Here is a 15,239-nt window from a genome sequence, read left to right on the forward strand (position 1 = left end):
TGGCAAACGTGTTAAAAGTTTTTTTTTTTTTTTTTACTTTTATGCAGCATGTGATCATTCTTATAATAGTTATGCAACATGCGGCAGCCCTACTGACCAACATTAGATAGCTACAGGACGTGGACGCAAGGGCGGGTCTTTATCTTCCATTGTCTGACATACTGTTTTTACAGAGACCCCGCCCTTCATAGCTGAATATGGGTTAATGAACGTCCTTACACTAACAAAGAATATTGGGAAATATTATGAAATATTTTTGTATGAAACCTAGCCTACCGGGACATCGCATATAAGATGCTGAGGGAAAAGCTACAGAAGAACAAAAATTGATTCATCGACTAATCTGGAACATTTGAGGCTAGCTTGCTACGTGCGTGTCATGTGTGGGTGCGTCACAGCAAAATCTGTGGCAATCAGTCACCATACTTTTACAGCATAGCGGATCTTGTATAACGGAGCCAGGTTTACGTGAGACACAGGCATATCTTTAAATATCCCTGTTGTCGACGTTGGGAAATGTAATATAGAATACTTCAATATATATATTAATTTATTATCGTGAAGCCGCAAAAGAGTTTGGATTGGGTTGTTTTTATAGCCAAATATTTGACTTATTCGGTGGCAGCAATGGAACTGGATCGGCGACTGTTGTTGGCTCACTGCACAGCCTACACCCTTTCAGTTCTCGCCGGTTTGATGGTGGTGGTGCCTCTCGCTCTAAACGGGTCCGACTTCAAAGGGCGATGCGCGCTATTCACTCAAGGATTCTGGAGAATGGAGAATCGAACTGGTGTAGGGGAAGACTGCGAATGGGTCTCTCGGTTGGTTGTACAAGAGTGGGGGCCTCCCGCTGCATGCCAGTTCGCAACATTTGTTGGGGTGTTCACAGTGCTGTACGGCGCGGCGCAGGGCTGGCGGAGCCTTTTTTACCTCCATCGACAGCACGACGAGTGAGTATTGACAACTGATAATAATGTACTCTGTCATAATACTTAGACTATTATATTACCAGCAATGCTGATCGAACGTTCTCTTTTTGTTAGCACCCTGTTCTCTGCCTTCCTTACCCTACTACTGAGTCTGTGTGTGCTGTTTCTGTCCGGCGGGGCAAGCGTCACCCTCAGTCTGGGGTTGCTCTCCTGGTGTCACACCGTCACCGACCACGACAGGCGTCCATATAGGTAACAATGTGCAGAAAGTCGAGGAACACTTGCTATATTTATTGGTTCCCAAACACATCTGCATAATATAAAGCTGCCTTGTTTTTCTGTTACACTTTTTTTTGTCTCTTCCACTCACCAGCTGTGTAGAGGCCCAGTCTGTGCCCATGTACTTGGATGTTGACACCTCTTCTTTCTACACTGAACTCACCTGTGCACAGGTATGTCTACTATTTAAGCATAGAGGTCTCTCTCTCTCTCTCTGTCTCTCTCTCTCTCTCTGTGAAAACTGGTCTTTGTGTTTTTATTGTGTTGTTTTTAGGGTTTTGCTATTTCTGATTGTACAGCACGTTGGTCAGCTGTTTTTGTTTTTAAAGTGCTTTATAAATAAATTTGGATTGGATTGGAAATGGGTTGGAGTGGGAAAGCCTCTTATTAGTTTTGAGTTATCTTTGTTTAATTTGTATGGCATTTTCTTCCTAGTGTACTGTTTTGTGCTAAGCTGTGCAATATCATAGCGAAGTCTTTTTTTCAGTATCCTAAAGTTGGATTATTAATGACTTAATAACTAACTGTAACTCTAACTGTAACTCAAGCTTCTCCCCCTTGTCCCCAGGCCTCCCTCTGGTGTGTCACAGTGCTGTGGCTGACCCACTCCATCCTGTCTTTCCTGCGCCTCTACCACTCCCATAGCCAGCAGATCAGAGGCCCGTGCTTGTCCAGAGAGAAGGAGCTGCTTCTGGGACATCCCCCACTGGATCGCTCCCCACCACATCCACACCCGCACCCACATCCACATCCACAACCACCCCCATACACACAGGAGGCACCCAGTGTCTTCATCTAACAGCCTTACCTCAGAAACACATATACTTACCCAAACACCACAGCCCCAATATCAAAAAACCTCACACAGTGGGGACTGTAGCTGTTGATCGTCTGTTTACATGTGAACCACTTATTACATATATGTTGTCCACTACATACTGTTATAGTGCAATCAGAAGCTAACCTTGGTTGACTGTATGATAATTATTATAATTTACGAGCCATTGTGCTTGTAGTCAGCATTAGGTCACAGAAAAATGCAAAGTTAAATGCAGAATACCATTAACCAACCAACCTCTTTAAGTCAAATATTTTATACCACATTTCACTGAATCCAACAATCTATTAGCTTGTGCCTCATGTTTGATTTCAGACAGTTTGATTAACATAGTGTACCCACAATAACATTGATATGGATATGTTTTGTATAAACATTTAAACATTGTGCTGAGTGTGCAACAACAAATCCACACACATACATTGCATCGTCATACAAGAATCTAGTTCATTACTAGATATGTTCTGGAAGGAAACAAACATGTAATCAAACTGAAAAGATGGCAAGAATAACAATGTGAAAATAGACTACATAATTTAGTGGTACAGGTATAAGCATGCTTTCACAAACTTGAATTCTCAGTCCTCAGGGACTAGTTAGTTACTCTCGCACTTGAGAAGGTTTTTTAATGATGCTGTCTGTGTTGATACAGCTGCTTAAAAGAGCAACAAGTAAATGCATACCATTCTCGTAATGTGTCTGATGTGACGCCGGAAAATTGCTCAAACATTATTTAAATTGTAATATAACAAAACTTAATCTGAAATGGAAAAAGGGAACATGGAAAAATTGTATTACTTATTGTTCTGTGGGTTCATTGCATATATCTTGTGCTTTCCCTTCTTCTCGAAAGCTGAATATTTAAAAACGGGTGTAGTGTTTGAAAACCCTAAGCATATTTGGCTGTGGTGATACACGGACAGCAGAGGAAAAACCGGAGGTAATGAGAGATCTCTAAACCTAATCGTTTTAACAGTTCGTTAAATTATTGTTATTGTTAAGGGTGTTTTATACATGTTAGCTATTTATTAACGTTTTACGAAATTCCACGTTTACATCTTTCTAAAGAATGTAATAAATATGTCTTTATACAACGCAGACAGTGGTTATGAATTTATCTGTGTGGACGGCTGCACTCCATTTATAACGTGCATTTCAGATATTTCTGTAAAGGGTTCCCATAAAAGGGTTTACATAGTATGTTGAAATGGTACTAAGAATATGTGTAGAACAGTTATATTGAAGTTAATGAAAATCGTATATTTAACTTTTAAAGTCCCCCTTGTTCGTTTGAAAAATATCGGTGCAAAGGGCTGACCAGTTAAAATAAAGCATAAGTGGAAGGGCGGAGTTTTTCAATTTACACCAATAGTAGTTAGGGTTTTGAATGTTTTGGGCGGGGTGATTAAAGTCTAAACCAATCAGGAAATAGAAAAATACTCTTAGTTTACCGTGTGCCATTCGGCGACGTGTATTATTTACGAAGTGTAACGGACTACTGTACTTGTAACATTTTAAACCGGGGGAACGGGATAAATCTGAAGAGAGAAAGGGCACGTATTCCGGTGAAAATGAATCTGGCCGAGGTAAAAAAGTTGAAAGTGGCAGAATTGCGGGCCAAGCTCCAGCAACGAGGCCTGGACGCGAAAGGACTGAAGGCCGACCTTGTAGAGCGCCTAATGAGTGCCATTGAGGCCGAATCCCAGGCTGCGTTGCCAATCGAAGTCGGGGATAAAGATGGCCTTCCTGGAGGAGACGAGGTACAGCAACAGGATGACCACGTTCTGGGACTTTCCACGCCGGCGGGGGAAATTGTGGCACGAACGAGTAGTCAGTCACCAGCCGGACCTGGAGAACCTACCCATAAGGAGGACGCCGAAGTTGACAGAAAAGAGTTGACACGGGTAGGCGAGACAGCCATTGCCGGTTCAAGTCAAACAGAAAAGTCGACCTCTCCTAGGGCACCAGCAGCAGCAGAATTAGCAACCAACCATCCGACATTGCCACTGTTAACACAGGAGGAAACGAATGCTGCCCCAGTCTTGGTAGAAACACCAGCTTGTCCATCCAAGCCCGTTCCTAGAGAATCATCAGCGGAAGCAAAACCTGTATCGTTAGGAGATGCGCCCTCGCTTTCCCTTGTAAAGGGAACCTTGGTGGAAGCTAAGTTGGGGCAAGAAAACCCGCAAACGCAACAGAAGAACACCGAACAGTTTCCGCTACATTTAGCTGAAGGTCCTAACGAGCAGGCCCCAGGACCAGACACTGAAGTTCCCGTTGCACCCACCAAGAGTACCCTTCCGCAGTCCGAAACCAAAGAACAGACTTTGACCACTGCTACTGGTAATCAAGGGCCCACAGAAGAAGCCAAACCAACTACAAGCGCCTCAATTATTGTACCCCAAGGCAAAGTGGAGAAGAAAAATGACGACTTGAACGGAAGCACGCGGATGCAAAATCAAGCCGGGTCAGTAAGTGATGACAACGTAGCAGAGCCAGACTGGTCGATTGGGGCTGAAAGAGGCAGCGACGATGAGACTGCATCTGAACCAGAGAAGGAAGGTCAGTACTTGGGTTGATCTTGCTTTCGTTTTGATCCTGTTTAGGTTTCGTGTGTTTGTGCCGTATTTGAATATATTCCCTAAGTGTGCTGAAGACGGGATGGAGTAGAATAGAAAATATAATGTTTGTGCTTTGTGTTATATTGATAGAATTACATGGACTTCATACACTGTGCATGTGAAATGGAAGTTGCGATGGACATGCCTCAGTGTATGAAAGTCCATGTGCTTCAACATGACACCAAGCACAAATTGGATAGTTTCTGTTCCGCGCTGTCCTGTCTTCAACACACTTGGCGAATTTCGCTTTCGTTTTAATCCAGTTCAGTTTTTGTATGTGATGTCGTATGTAATTATGTCGTATTAGAAAATATGCCTTAAGTGTGCTGAAGATGGAGATGAACAGAAAGTATCTTATTTGTGCTTTGAGTCATATTGGTAGTAAATGGAATTTCATACACTGAGGCATGTCCATCGCATCTGTCTGTTCACTTTCTTTTGTGAGTCGTGTGCGAATTGATCCACGATTAGATCCAACATAGCTACTTTGTGAAATACATAGCTACTAGCGATGTCGTTATCTTTTGGTGAATGGTCAAAACTTTAAATAACTGGAATGTTACATGAGCTCTTGAATCTCATGCTCTCTGCTGCTCACTTGATGTCTGTTCCTCACCTAAGTGTCCAAGGGAACTGAAGCAGAGGGAAAGAATGAGGGAGAACTCAGGGGTGTGAAGAGGCCGCGTGTAGAAAGAGCCAGGGGCTACTATGAATTCAAGGAGGAGATCAACTACAACCGGTACAAAGCATGCTACTCGGAACACCCACTCACTGGAACTGGCTGTCTAAGAGTGTTTGCATCAGTTCCTCTCACTTCAGTTCATCTTATTTTATTTATTTAACCTTTATTTAACCAGGTAAAAGTGATTGAGAACAAATTCTCATTTACAACACTGACCTCCCTTAGTCTTTCCCTGTTCTCTTTGGCATTAACTTAAAACTCACATACTCTGTGACGTACTGTTGTTGGGAGATCTTTTAACTCATGAGAAACTCCAGCAGACTGCCATGGGTCAGTGTGGTACATTGCAGAGCATCATCCGAGTAAAACATCCAGACCCTGTGCCCTCTTGAATGAGATGACAGTGTCTCTTTTATACTGCGAACATTATCTGAGCCTTTACTTCTGTCTGCCATGACTCAGACCATAACACTCCTGTCCCTACAGGGCAAAATCCCCAGAGCCCGAACCTGAGGCTGAGGACGAGGAGGAGGTGGATTCGGAGTTGGTGCAGCTGGATTCATGTGAGTTTCTTCAGTTTTGGCTCATAAGTGAATGCATGGGACAATGGGAACCTCTGCACATGGTTCAGTGTTTTGAGTATCAAAAACTTCATGGTGAGTACAGATGGGTCAACAAATCCCAGTGTACTCTGACTGATTATGCTGACTTAGTTGTCCAACAGTGATGTATCTAAATAAACACCAGGCAGAAATCCAAAAGCAGCATTTTATCCCAATTAAATGTAAGATTAGAATTCAAATCCAGATCAGAATGATATTGATCTCATTTAACTGTTTTGAAAAAACACTTTCACGACGATCTAAATTAGGTGATAAAAATCAGTCTCATATCGCTCTTTACTGACAAAAACTTTAAGTGTGAAGAATTGGGCTTCTGCCAACTAACTTCACACATTTGTTGATTTTCCGACCTATAAGAAGTCTTCCTGGAGTGACATAAGGCACTAAAATGATCATCGGCAGGATCAGGTTATCACTGCAGGTGCTCTTGGAAGCACAAGCATGTGTGCACAAAAAATGTTTTTTTATTTATTTAGTCTATTTTGAATACCTTCTTAGTACCTACAAAGCATTTCTTGCGAGTTGTCAGAACCCTGAATCATGACCATATTCTTCCATATTATTTTGACCGTTGCAATTCCTGTTCTTTCCCTACAGATAACTGTGACTTGCACTTTGAGGTTGGGAAGGATGGGTGCAGTGGCCAGCCTCTGTTTTCGGAGAAGTTCCCCCTCTTGTGGTCGGGATGCCGCCTAACCCATGGATTCAATCAGGGCAGCGTGGGCTTTGAGGCTAAGGTGGGGGCTCTCAGGAAAAGATTTAGCAACTTAAATCTTATCTTAAAACATAGAGTTGTGTAACTCCCTGTACTGATAATGTAATTTCTCTGTGCTGCTAATGTCTATGGTCCTGTGTATCGGGCAGCTCTTGTATAAGTGCTAATGAAGGGTTGAGAAGGGCAGCCAAACACCCTGCCTGTATTTTGGTAAACCTGTTGCTCGGTATGATCTCATTCAGTGTGAGATCATGACTTTCTTGGCCAACCCATTGAAACCACACAGGCTTAAGTCTAGACGTTACTTTTCTGAAAGTTAAGACTGTTAAGTGTACACTCCTGTGTGCAGATTTAGCCTCGGTGGTTTTTCTGTGGTTTTCTCTCATAACAAATCAAAGAACAAAGAAGTCTCTGCACACCAGAAGATGCCTCAGATACTCTCGAAGCATTATGTTTTAATAGAAGATGATTAAAGACTATTAAAATTTAATGCTTCAAGTGTGGAGCCTTCTTTATTCTTGGATTCATTACTTTTCTGGCATTTATGCACCTGGTTTAAGTCTGACCACAGTACTTTTAGATTTTTTTTTCTCCCTCTTGTAACAAATGTAATGCTGCTTATGCTACGCTTTGTCCTCATGTGCATTTTCATCTGTGCTGTAGATTGTGAAGAAGCTTCCAGTGGCTGACTTAAACGCGGAAGATCCCGGCGCACATGTTTTAAGAGTGGGCTGGTCTCTCGACAATTCCAGCTTCCAGCTCGGTGAGAGCAAAAAGCCGTTTCTCCCAAACTCATCAGGGAAAAAAAACCACTGTGTACAGTCATTTTCATCATTTTTATTTTTTGGTGTATGTTGTTTATTTAATGTCCCCTAATTCCCCTTCTCTCTCTCTCTCAGGGGAGGTGGAGTTGTCGTATGGTTATGATGGGCGGGGTAAAAAGGTTACTGGCGGAAAGGAAGAGGAATTTGGGGAGCCCTTCTCTGAGGGTGATGTCATTGGATGTTATGCTGTAAGTTGTATGTGGTGGTGATAACGTCCAGTGGATCTTAGGCAGACAGTTAATTTGTCAAGAATTTGCTTTCATCTTCCTCTTCTTGCCTCTTTGCTGACGTATAATTCCATTGCTTCTGTATTTCCTATTTTGTTATTTTCCTGTTAGTGGCCTCATCCACACTGTCCTTTCCACTTCTGTTTTCTTTAGCTCCTTCCTTACTGTTAGCACTTTGCTATCAGCATATGATAAAACAGTGATTGCAAAGACACCGCTGCACATTGCTAAATAAGTACTGTGTTGACTGCTGTGATGCAGGAGCCTCAGGATGTTGTGTATTTGGAGAAATACAGACCGGCATGACAATCCTCAGTCGCTTCCCTCATAAGCTGCCGTGTAAAGTAATGTGATGTCAATTGATTTAGTTTTTATTATGATATGCTGAAAGATCATGCAGTTACAAACCAGGTCCTTGGAAACGTGTGGAGATTGACGGTCCCTGAAAGGTCTCTGTAATCCTTCTTCCTTTCCACAGTCCTTCTGTGACAGCCAGGTGGCACTCTCCTTCCATAAGAACGGCTCCCCGGTTGGCACGGCGTTCACTGTGAGCCGCGCCCTCCTGGCCAGTCACGCCCTGCACCCGCACGTGCTCTGCAGGAACGTCTGTGTGGCCCTCAACCTGGACCCTGCTGGGTCGCCATGGTTTCCTCCGCCCCCTGAACACACCCCTTTCCCGGCCCTGCCCCCGGAACTTCGAGTTCGGGCCCCGCTGCCTCCGGTCTCCAAGCAGCAGTGCGAAGTGAGAAAGCAAACCAGTTATTCCTTTCACTGTCTGACATTCTATTGATGCTACAGGGCGGAGGAGCTGGGAATTCCCTAAAATGCCCAAAAATGTTGTTCTGTTATGATGATAAATGACGATCCCAAGAAGCAGGTTGGCTTTCTGTGATTTTGGTGTTCTTTGGTGTTCTCTTTCCTAGTATTGTTAAGTGTTTGCTGATCTTCAGACCATTCTTTACTAGTGGTACTTCATGACAGTATGTTTAGCACATTGTTGTTTTTTGCAGGGATTCTTTGTTTTGTTTGTTACAATATTTTTTTGTTTATGTTGATTTTACATCAAGCCTTATTGCATGTACTAATGTACAACTGACTGTAGATTATCTAAATGAGCTAAATAAGCAAAGGTAAATGTAACTACATAAATCATGTGACTCATTTTTTTTTCCCAATGTGCTGTGTTGGTATTGCACGGTTTTACAGAATTAAAAGGTTGGTCGATTGTCTAACCCTTTCTCCCCCCTCCCACGTCCCTCCCTCTCTCTCTCTTTGCATGGTTCCTGTGGGCAGGTGCTGATGATGGTGGGCATGCCCGGAGCAGGGAAGTCTCACTGGGCCCAGACTCACATGGCCCAGAACCCAGAGAAGCGCTACAACATCCTGAGCACACACACCGTGCTCAGCTGCATGAAGGTGGGCGCTCGTACCGCTCCGTCTGCCTCGCTCTCGCCCTAGCGCTCCTCTGCACAGCAGGGCCAGATACGCGCTTTGGACGCTCAGGAGGTCCACAGCTTTTCCTTTAGTTTTGTATCATAGACACCGTTCTCTGGTAGCCAGAGGGGATGAGGGCTAAAATTCTACAGCACATCAAAACTGTGGAACTACACTGCAGGGACAAATAAGCACTTTGGACTCTTTTCATGCAGATCCACAGCTTTTCCTTTCGTTTTGTATCATAGACACCGTTCTCTGGTAGCCAGAGGGGATGAATTCTACAGTAGCTCAAGCCTATAGACTTAGAAACGAGGGTATAGTGGCAGGCCTATGGGCCAGGCCTTGGCCTGTGCAGGTTCTGTGTATATGTGTGCATGCGTGCTAACCCTGTACTGTTGTGATGCACAGAATGTTCCGGAGTCTGAGCAGAAGGAGCAGGTGATTCAGCAGGCCACTCAGTGTGTCAGTGGGCTGATCAAAGTGGCAGCACGCAGACGGCGAAATTACATCCTCGACCAGGTAAGAGAGGGAGAGGGATAGAGTGTGAATGGGGGAGCAATGATGCTGTTGATCAGTGTCATGTTTGTGACACAGAACTGTTGTTCTAGAAAAGTGAAGAACCAACATTTTGATTTAATGTGAATTTTTGATTTGACGCATTATTTTTAAATTTCATTCTCTCTCTCTCTCCTCCCCCCCTCCCCCTCTCTCTGTCTCACCCCCTGACCCCAGACGAATGTGTATGCCTCTGCGCAGCGGCGGAAGCTGCTGCACTTCAGGGGTTTCCAGCGGAGAGCGGTGGTCATCTGTCCCACGGACGAGGAGTGGAAGCGACGCCTGGCGGCTCACCAGCAGCAGGAGGGCGAGGAGGTGCCCGACACGTCCCTCCTCAAAGTGAAGGGTGAGGGGGGAGGAAAAAGCTGATTAAAGATGTGGAGTAATGACAAGTGAGGAGGTCGATCAGGGTTTCTGAGAAGGGGAGCAGAGTTTAGGAAAAAAGCCAAAGAGGCTTTGCGGAGGAGTAGGAATTAGACCGTTGCTGCTAGCCTGCGTTAACGTCTGTCTGTCTGTCTGTCTGTTCCTCCCACCCTGCTGCCGGCAGTGAGCTTCACTCTGCCGCAGCAGGGCGACTACCTGGAGGAGGTCCTGTTCCCGGAGATGTCCCGAGAGGAGACTGAGAAACTGCTGAGCGGGTACAAGGAGGAGGCCCGCCGCCTGCTCCCCAGCCAGCCCAAACGCAAGAGGCACCGCAGCAACCGCAAGAACAGGCCGCCCCCAAACGCTCCCAGCCACCCGAGGCGCAACCACCAGGACTGGGGATACGGTGAGAGGGAGGGGGCCAATGGGGGAGAAGCGCAAGGAGGGGGTGTAGTTATTGCCATAGGTGATTCCAGAACAATATGGTATCATGATATTCTCCCACTTTTACGATTAGTGTAAGAAATGTGTTTCCTTAAGTAAGATATTAAAAGTTAAATGGTTTGGCTCCAATTGGGCTATATTGTATTTTTTTTGTTTGAATCACAGAATTTGGGTTTGTCGAACATTTGCCCTGTTTGTGTATGTTTGTGTGCAGGAGGGCCCAGAGGAGGGTACAGCCAGCGACCGTATGGCCACCAGCCATATTGGGGACAGCCACGCAGAGAGGTAAGACAGCTGTGGTTAAGACTAATTTACAAAAGTATTCAAATATGGCCATTGGGCAATTTTACAGCTGTGTGATCTGAAATCACAAGCCTACTGAGGTCAAAATATGGAGTGAGTTTGCTGTGAGGATCAAAGTTTTCAGTCTGCCGTTACTGAGTGGGTGTGTTAGTTTGCTGTACATGTGTTCTGTTATAACATGTACTTTTGTCTTATGGTCTTACTGAATGAGCTGTGGAAAGAATACCCCTTTATATGGACAGGACCATATAGTGATCCAATCTAAACAATCTATGTATATCTAAAATAATGTAAAGTAATGCTTTTAGTATGCAGTAATTGCATTTTGTATATAGTGTGTTGTACTATTACTGTACTTAGATCTAAGGTCTTTAATTGACATTCTGCCTATACTGTACTGCAATGATAAGCAAAGTTGAACCTCTTTCATAAGAGAAAGTTGCTCTCTTTTAATCAACATGGTCCCCAGTGCTCCTAAATGGGCTTGTGTCACTCATCTCCTCAAAAAAATCCCTCTCTGGACACAGCATGTGTGCACAGTTACTGACCTATCTCGCTCCTCATTATAATCTAAAACTCAAGCATGCAGTCTGCAATCAATTGTCAGTCTGTTTCTGCATAATAACTTATTTGACTTCAGCTAGTCAGGTTTCATGGCCACTCCACAGACACTGCTGCTCTTGCTGTTTTTTAAAATTATATTCAGCTCCTTCCTCATTCTTCTTGACTTGTCTATTGTATTCAAAACTGTCAACTACTGGATATTTCTCTCATCGCTTGCAGAAATGGGCTTCTTTTTATTTATCTCTAGCTTGGGGGGTTTGTGTACCATGTGAAATGTACTCAAGTCCCTTTGGCTAAAACCATCAGCTAAATGGCTAGATTATGACTGTTGCTTTGTTCTGGGACAGGACTACCGACCATACTACAATCAGTACCGCATGGAATATGACCCCTTCTACGGCCGTAACTATGACCCGCGGCGGTACAGGGACTACTTCCAGCAATACACTGGAGGGGTGAGGAAACAGCCACACGCACTGGTATAGTGTGTGTGTGTATGTGTGTGTCTGTGTGTCTGTGTCCTCACCAGGTGGCAAAAACCTGTGTGTGTGTGTCTGTGTCTGTTGACCTATAACTCAACAAAAGCTAATGTAGCTAGGTATGGACTGTGTCACATTCATCTTGTACTCTGAAACTACATTTCAAGTTATACGTTACTTATTCTGTTCTCCCTCTCTCTTCTCAGTGGAATCGCTCTTTCCAAGACCAGGGTCACTATGGCGACAGGAACTATGGTTACGGCAGCTACCGTGGGTATCGATAAACCAAAAAATAATTCTCTCTTAACCGTGCAGCTAAAATTATTTCAGTCTTTGCCTGCCTCCTTTTTTAATATGTCAGAATGAAAAAGCAAACAGTCTATTTCTATCCTCACATTTGGGGATTAGAATATTTTATCCTTTCTTTTATTATTTTTCATTCTGCAGATTGTTTTTTTTTTTGTTTTGTTTTGTTTTTCCTCAATAGGAAATAACTAGCACTGACTTGAAAATGGAGTGCTATTTTTTAATAATGTTAATGTGGGGGCTGGTTACCATTTGGTAATGTAAAAAAAAAAGTTTTTATTTTTTGCAAAATTAAGGAATGAGTAAGAAATGTTTACTTTTCTAAAGGTTCAATTGCCACAATTTGGAAATTTTCCTTAGTAAACCTGCAACAATCAAGAGAATTACAAGTTAGAAAATAGACAAATTACATTTATGTGGTCTTAATTTTTGCAAACAAAAACACCAAATTTTACTGGAAATTTTATACAGTGTAAATATATTTTCTACATGATAAATCACAGTAAATCTCCTACATCATACAGTGCTTCCTTTTTATATTTGCTTTTACATTCTGTGGTTCTGGCTCCAATTTAATGTATTTTTACTTGTACTGTTTATAACCTGGTTTCCTGATTGTGGATCTCAACAGAATTGTCATAACAAGTGAACACTGTACACGTGCTTGTACACACACACACACACACGCACATGCACACACACACAAACACACACACAAACAAACAAACACACACACCTTTACATAGTCATATTTTTTTTCTTTAAGGTCTTAAATTTCAGTCATTTTATATTAGTTGACTTTCAGGCCAGTTAAAATAAACTAGTTCACACAATTTGTATAGAATTTATTCAGGGAACTGAGGATTGGGCCTTGGTGTACTGGTGGCCTGTAATGATTAGAATCGTGTTCTGTGTTTAGTAAACTTAAAATATTACTTTTGTTCAAAGCAAATCCTTTTTCTTGCAATATTTAATCATTCAGAATTGGTTGTGTGGCCTTGCTGTGTTGCACTGATCATCAGTGGTTTCTTCAGATGTCGCATGTGTGGTTCTGCCTTATTGCCTCAAGCTTTGGTTTGAGTCCTATAGATTCATGGTTCTATAGATCTTCAGTGCATTAGAGTGTGTGTGTGTGTGTGTATGTGTGCGAACTGTCAATTCTCACTTTTTGCCATTTCTCTTTTCCCTTTGTCATCCAATTGTGAGAACCCATAAATCGAATTACTAAATGGCGTCATTTCAATATTGAGGCTACTGTTCATTTTCTCCTGGATAAATCATTGTTCATATTATTTTGCCATTGCAATACAAGTTAGAGGGCCTATCTCAGCTTGTGTTATGACCCATCTGTCTTGACTTGCCTGTGATTTTGACTATTTTTAGAAGTAGTTTATATCCATCCATCCTGGATGTTTGCTCAAGCCTTTTCTGTTGACCATATTAGAATGGACTGAAGGACTGCAGAAGCCAAACAATCAGTGATAACTGCGTTTATAGCACAAGGCTAGTGTTTAAATGCAAACATGTTATCTAGAAAATATAGAGTACTATGCTTTTTATCTATCAAACACTATCTTCTGGCAAAAATAAAAAGTGTTTCAATCCTTGCACAATCTTCTGAAATGACTGTGCTCGACAAGGCATTTGGGTGAGGTTAAAGGAGTTTACTCCAGATTTAGCTGGAATTAAACGTAAAATTGAATGTTGAAGTTTTGTCGAGGTATTTTTTTAATACAGTTGTGCTATTTTTTAACTGCTTGTTGTATTAATACAATTTATTGAAGCTGGGGAGCAGCTTCACTTGCACTATGTGACATGTTTGTTTAATCAGAGCTTGTTTAATCGTTTGAATTGTTTCCCGAAATACCATTGTTGACCATTTTGTATGTACAAAGTTGCATATATTGTTATTTTAAAATTGCACTTTTTTTTTTTTTTGAAAAAGTTTTGACATGAATGCACAAAAGGATGTTTTTCCAAATGATACTGTGGAGTCCTAGAATTCAGTTGAACCTTAAAGGTTAAAAAAATGTTCTGCATGTATTGCTTGTCAAAGGGGTTTGTTTTCATCCTCATACTTGGGGGGAGAAAAATGCTATTGTTCTTCAGGACACCCAGCCTTACTTGAAATACATACGTTTTTTTCCAGCTGTGTGAATTTTAAAAAAATCTTCCAAGTGAGGTCTTGGGAAAACAGTCCCTCTACAAAAACATACATCCTAGTTTTAAAAAAGAAGAATTTAGAATTTAGTAAGAATCCGGACTAAAATATTAGTTACCAACATTGTGTATTGATAAATAATTATTCAATTTCTATGCAGTCACATATGGGCAAAGGCCTCAATATTCTTTTTGCACTGTTTTATTTATCCATCCAAATAATACTTTTTTATTTTAAAAGAAGAATTAAAGAAGCCATTATAACCTTTTGGAAAAAAGTAATCTATTGTTTTGCTTTGCTTCTGATTGTTCATTCTGACTATTAACATTGCCTTGGAGGATTTTTATACAAGAGTAGCATTAGTATAGGTGATGTTTTGCACACTGCAGTGAATGATTATATTCAGAAAATATTTGAAATCTCATATATATTCAGATGGTCTACATTTTATTTTGGAATGGAAAAAAAATATGAATTTAAGGTTGTCATTGCAAAGAATATTGATTTTGTTTTATTTTTTTAAGCATGGAGGATAATTTGAGGCCAATAAAGCGATGCATTTTACTGATGAATGTTTTTTCTCATTTTATTCCTGTCCTGCTGTTTTCCCATTATCTAATTTGGGCATTTTTATTGTTTCACTTGATGTACTTTTGCATATTCATGAACTATTAATTTCAATATTAATATTCATATATTAAGATCATTTTATCTCTAGGTATGCTCAGGAGGTTCCTTTGATCAACTACAATATGACTACACTTTGTGGACACTACTGTGTTTACATTTTGCACTTGTGCGCAGAGAGATTATGTTCAGGTTTATTTATATAGCATACACACAGAGAAATCCGATGCGACTTTACACAAACTGCACACTTGCATACATG

General features: G+C 41.8%; 2 protein-coding genes across 2 annotated transcripts; both read left to right on the plus strand.

Annotated features, from left to right (window-relative positions):
* The first annotated feature begins 133 nt into the window (after positions 1-133).
* Positions 134-3,144, plus strand: zgc:153018 (Transmembrane protein 179-like). Its single transcript, XM_064326178.1, has 4 exons — positions 134-950; positions 1,044-1,181; positions 1,303-1,381; positions 1,777-3,144. Exons 1-4 carry the CDS (start codon positions 628-630, stop codon positions 2,005-2,007), a joined length of 771 nt encoding a protein of 256 aa, XP_064182248.1. The 5' UTR covers positions 134-627; the 3' UTR covers positions 2,008-3,144.
* A 136-nt stretch (positions 3,145-3,280) lies between these two features.
* si:ch211-107m4.1 (heterogeneous nuclear ribonucleoprotein U-like protein 2) lies at positions 3,281-14,918 on the plus strand. The gene is made up of 14 exons (XM_064326171.1): positions 3,281-4,608; positions 5,289-5,406; positions 5,836-5,912; positions 6,570-6,709; positions 7,351-7,450; positions 7,587-7,699; positions 8,217-8,480; positions 9,032-9,154; positions 9,584-9,694; positions 9,908-10,076; positions 10,278-10,499; positions 10,752-10,822; positions 11,752-11,859; positions 12,090-14,918. Exons 1-14 carry the CDS (start codon positions 3,618-3,620, stop codon positions 12,165-12,167), a joined length of 2,685 nt encoding a protein of 894 aa, XP_064182241.1. The 5' UTR covers positions 3,281-3,617; the 3' UTR covers positions 12,168-14,918.
* Positions 14,919-15,239: the final 321 nt, after the last annotated feature.

Source organism: Anguilla rostrata, chromosome 3, assembly GCF_018555375.3.
Source record: "Anguilla rostrata isolate EN2019 chromosome 3, ASM1855537v3, whole genome shotgun sequence".
Lineage (NCBI taxonomy): Eukaryota > Metazoa > Chordata > Actinopteri > Anguilliformes > Anguillidae > Anguilla > Anguilla rostrata.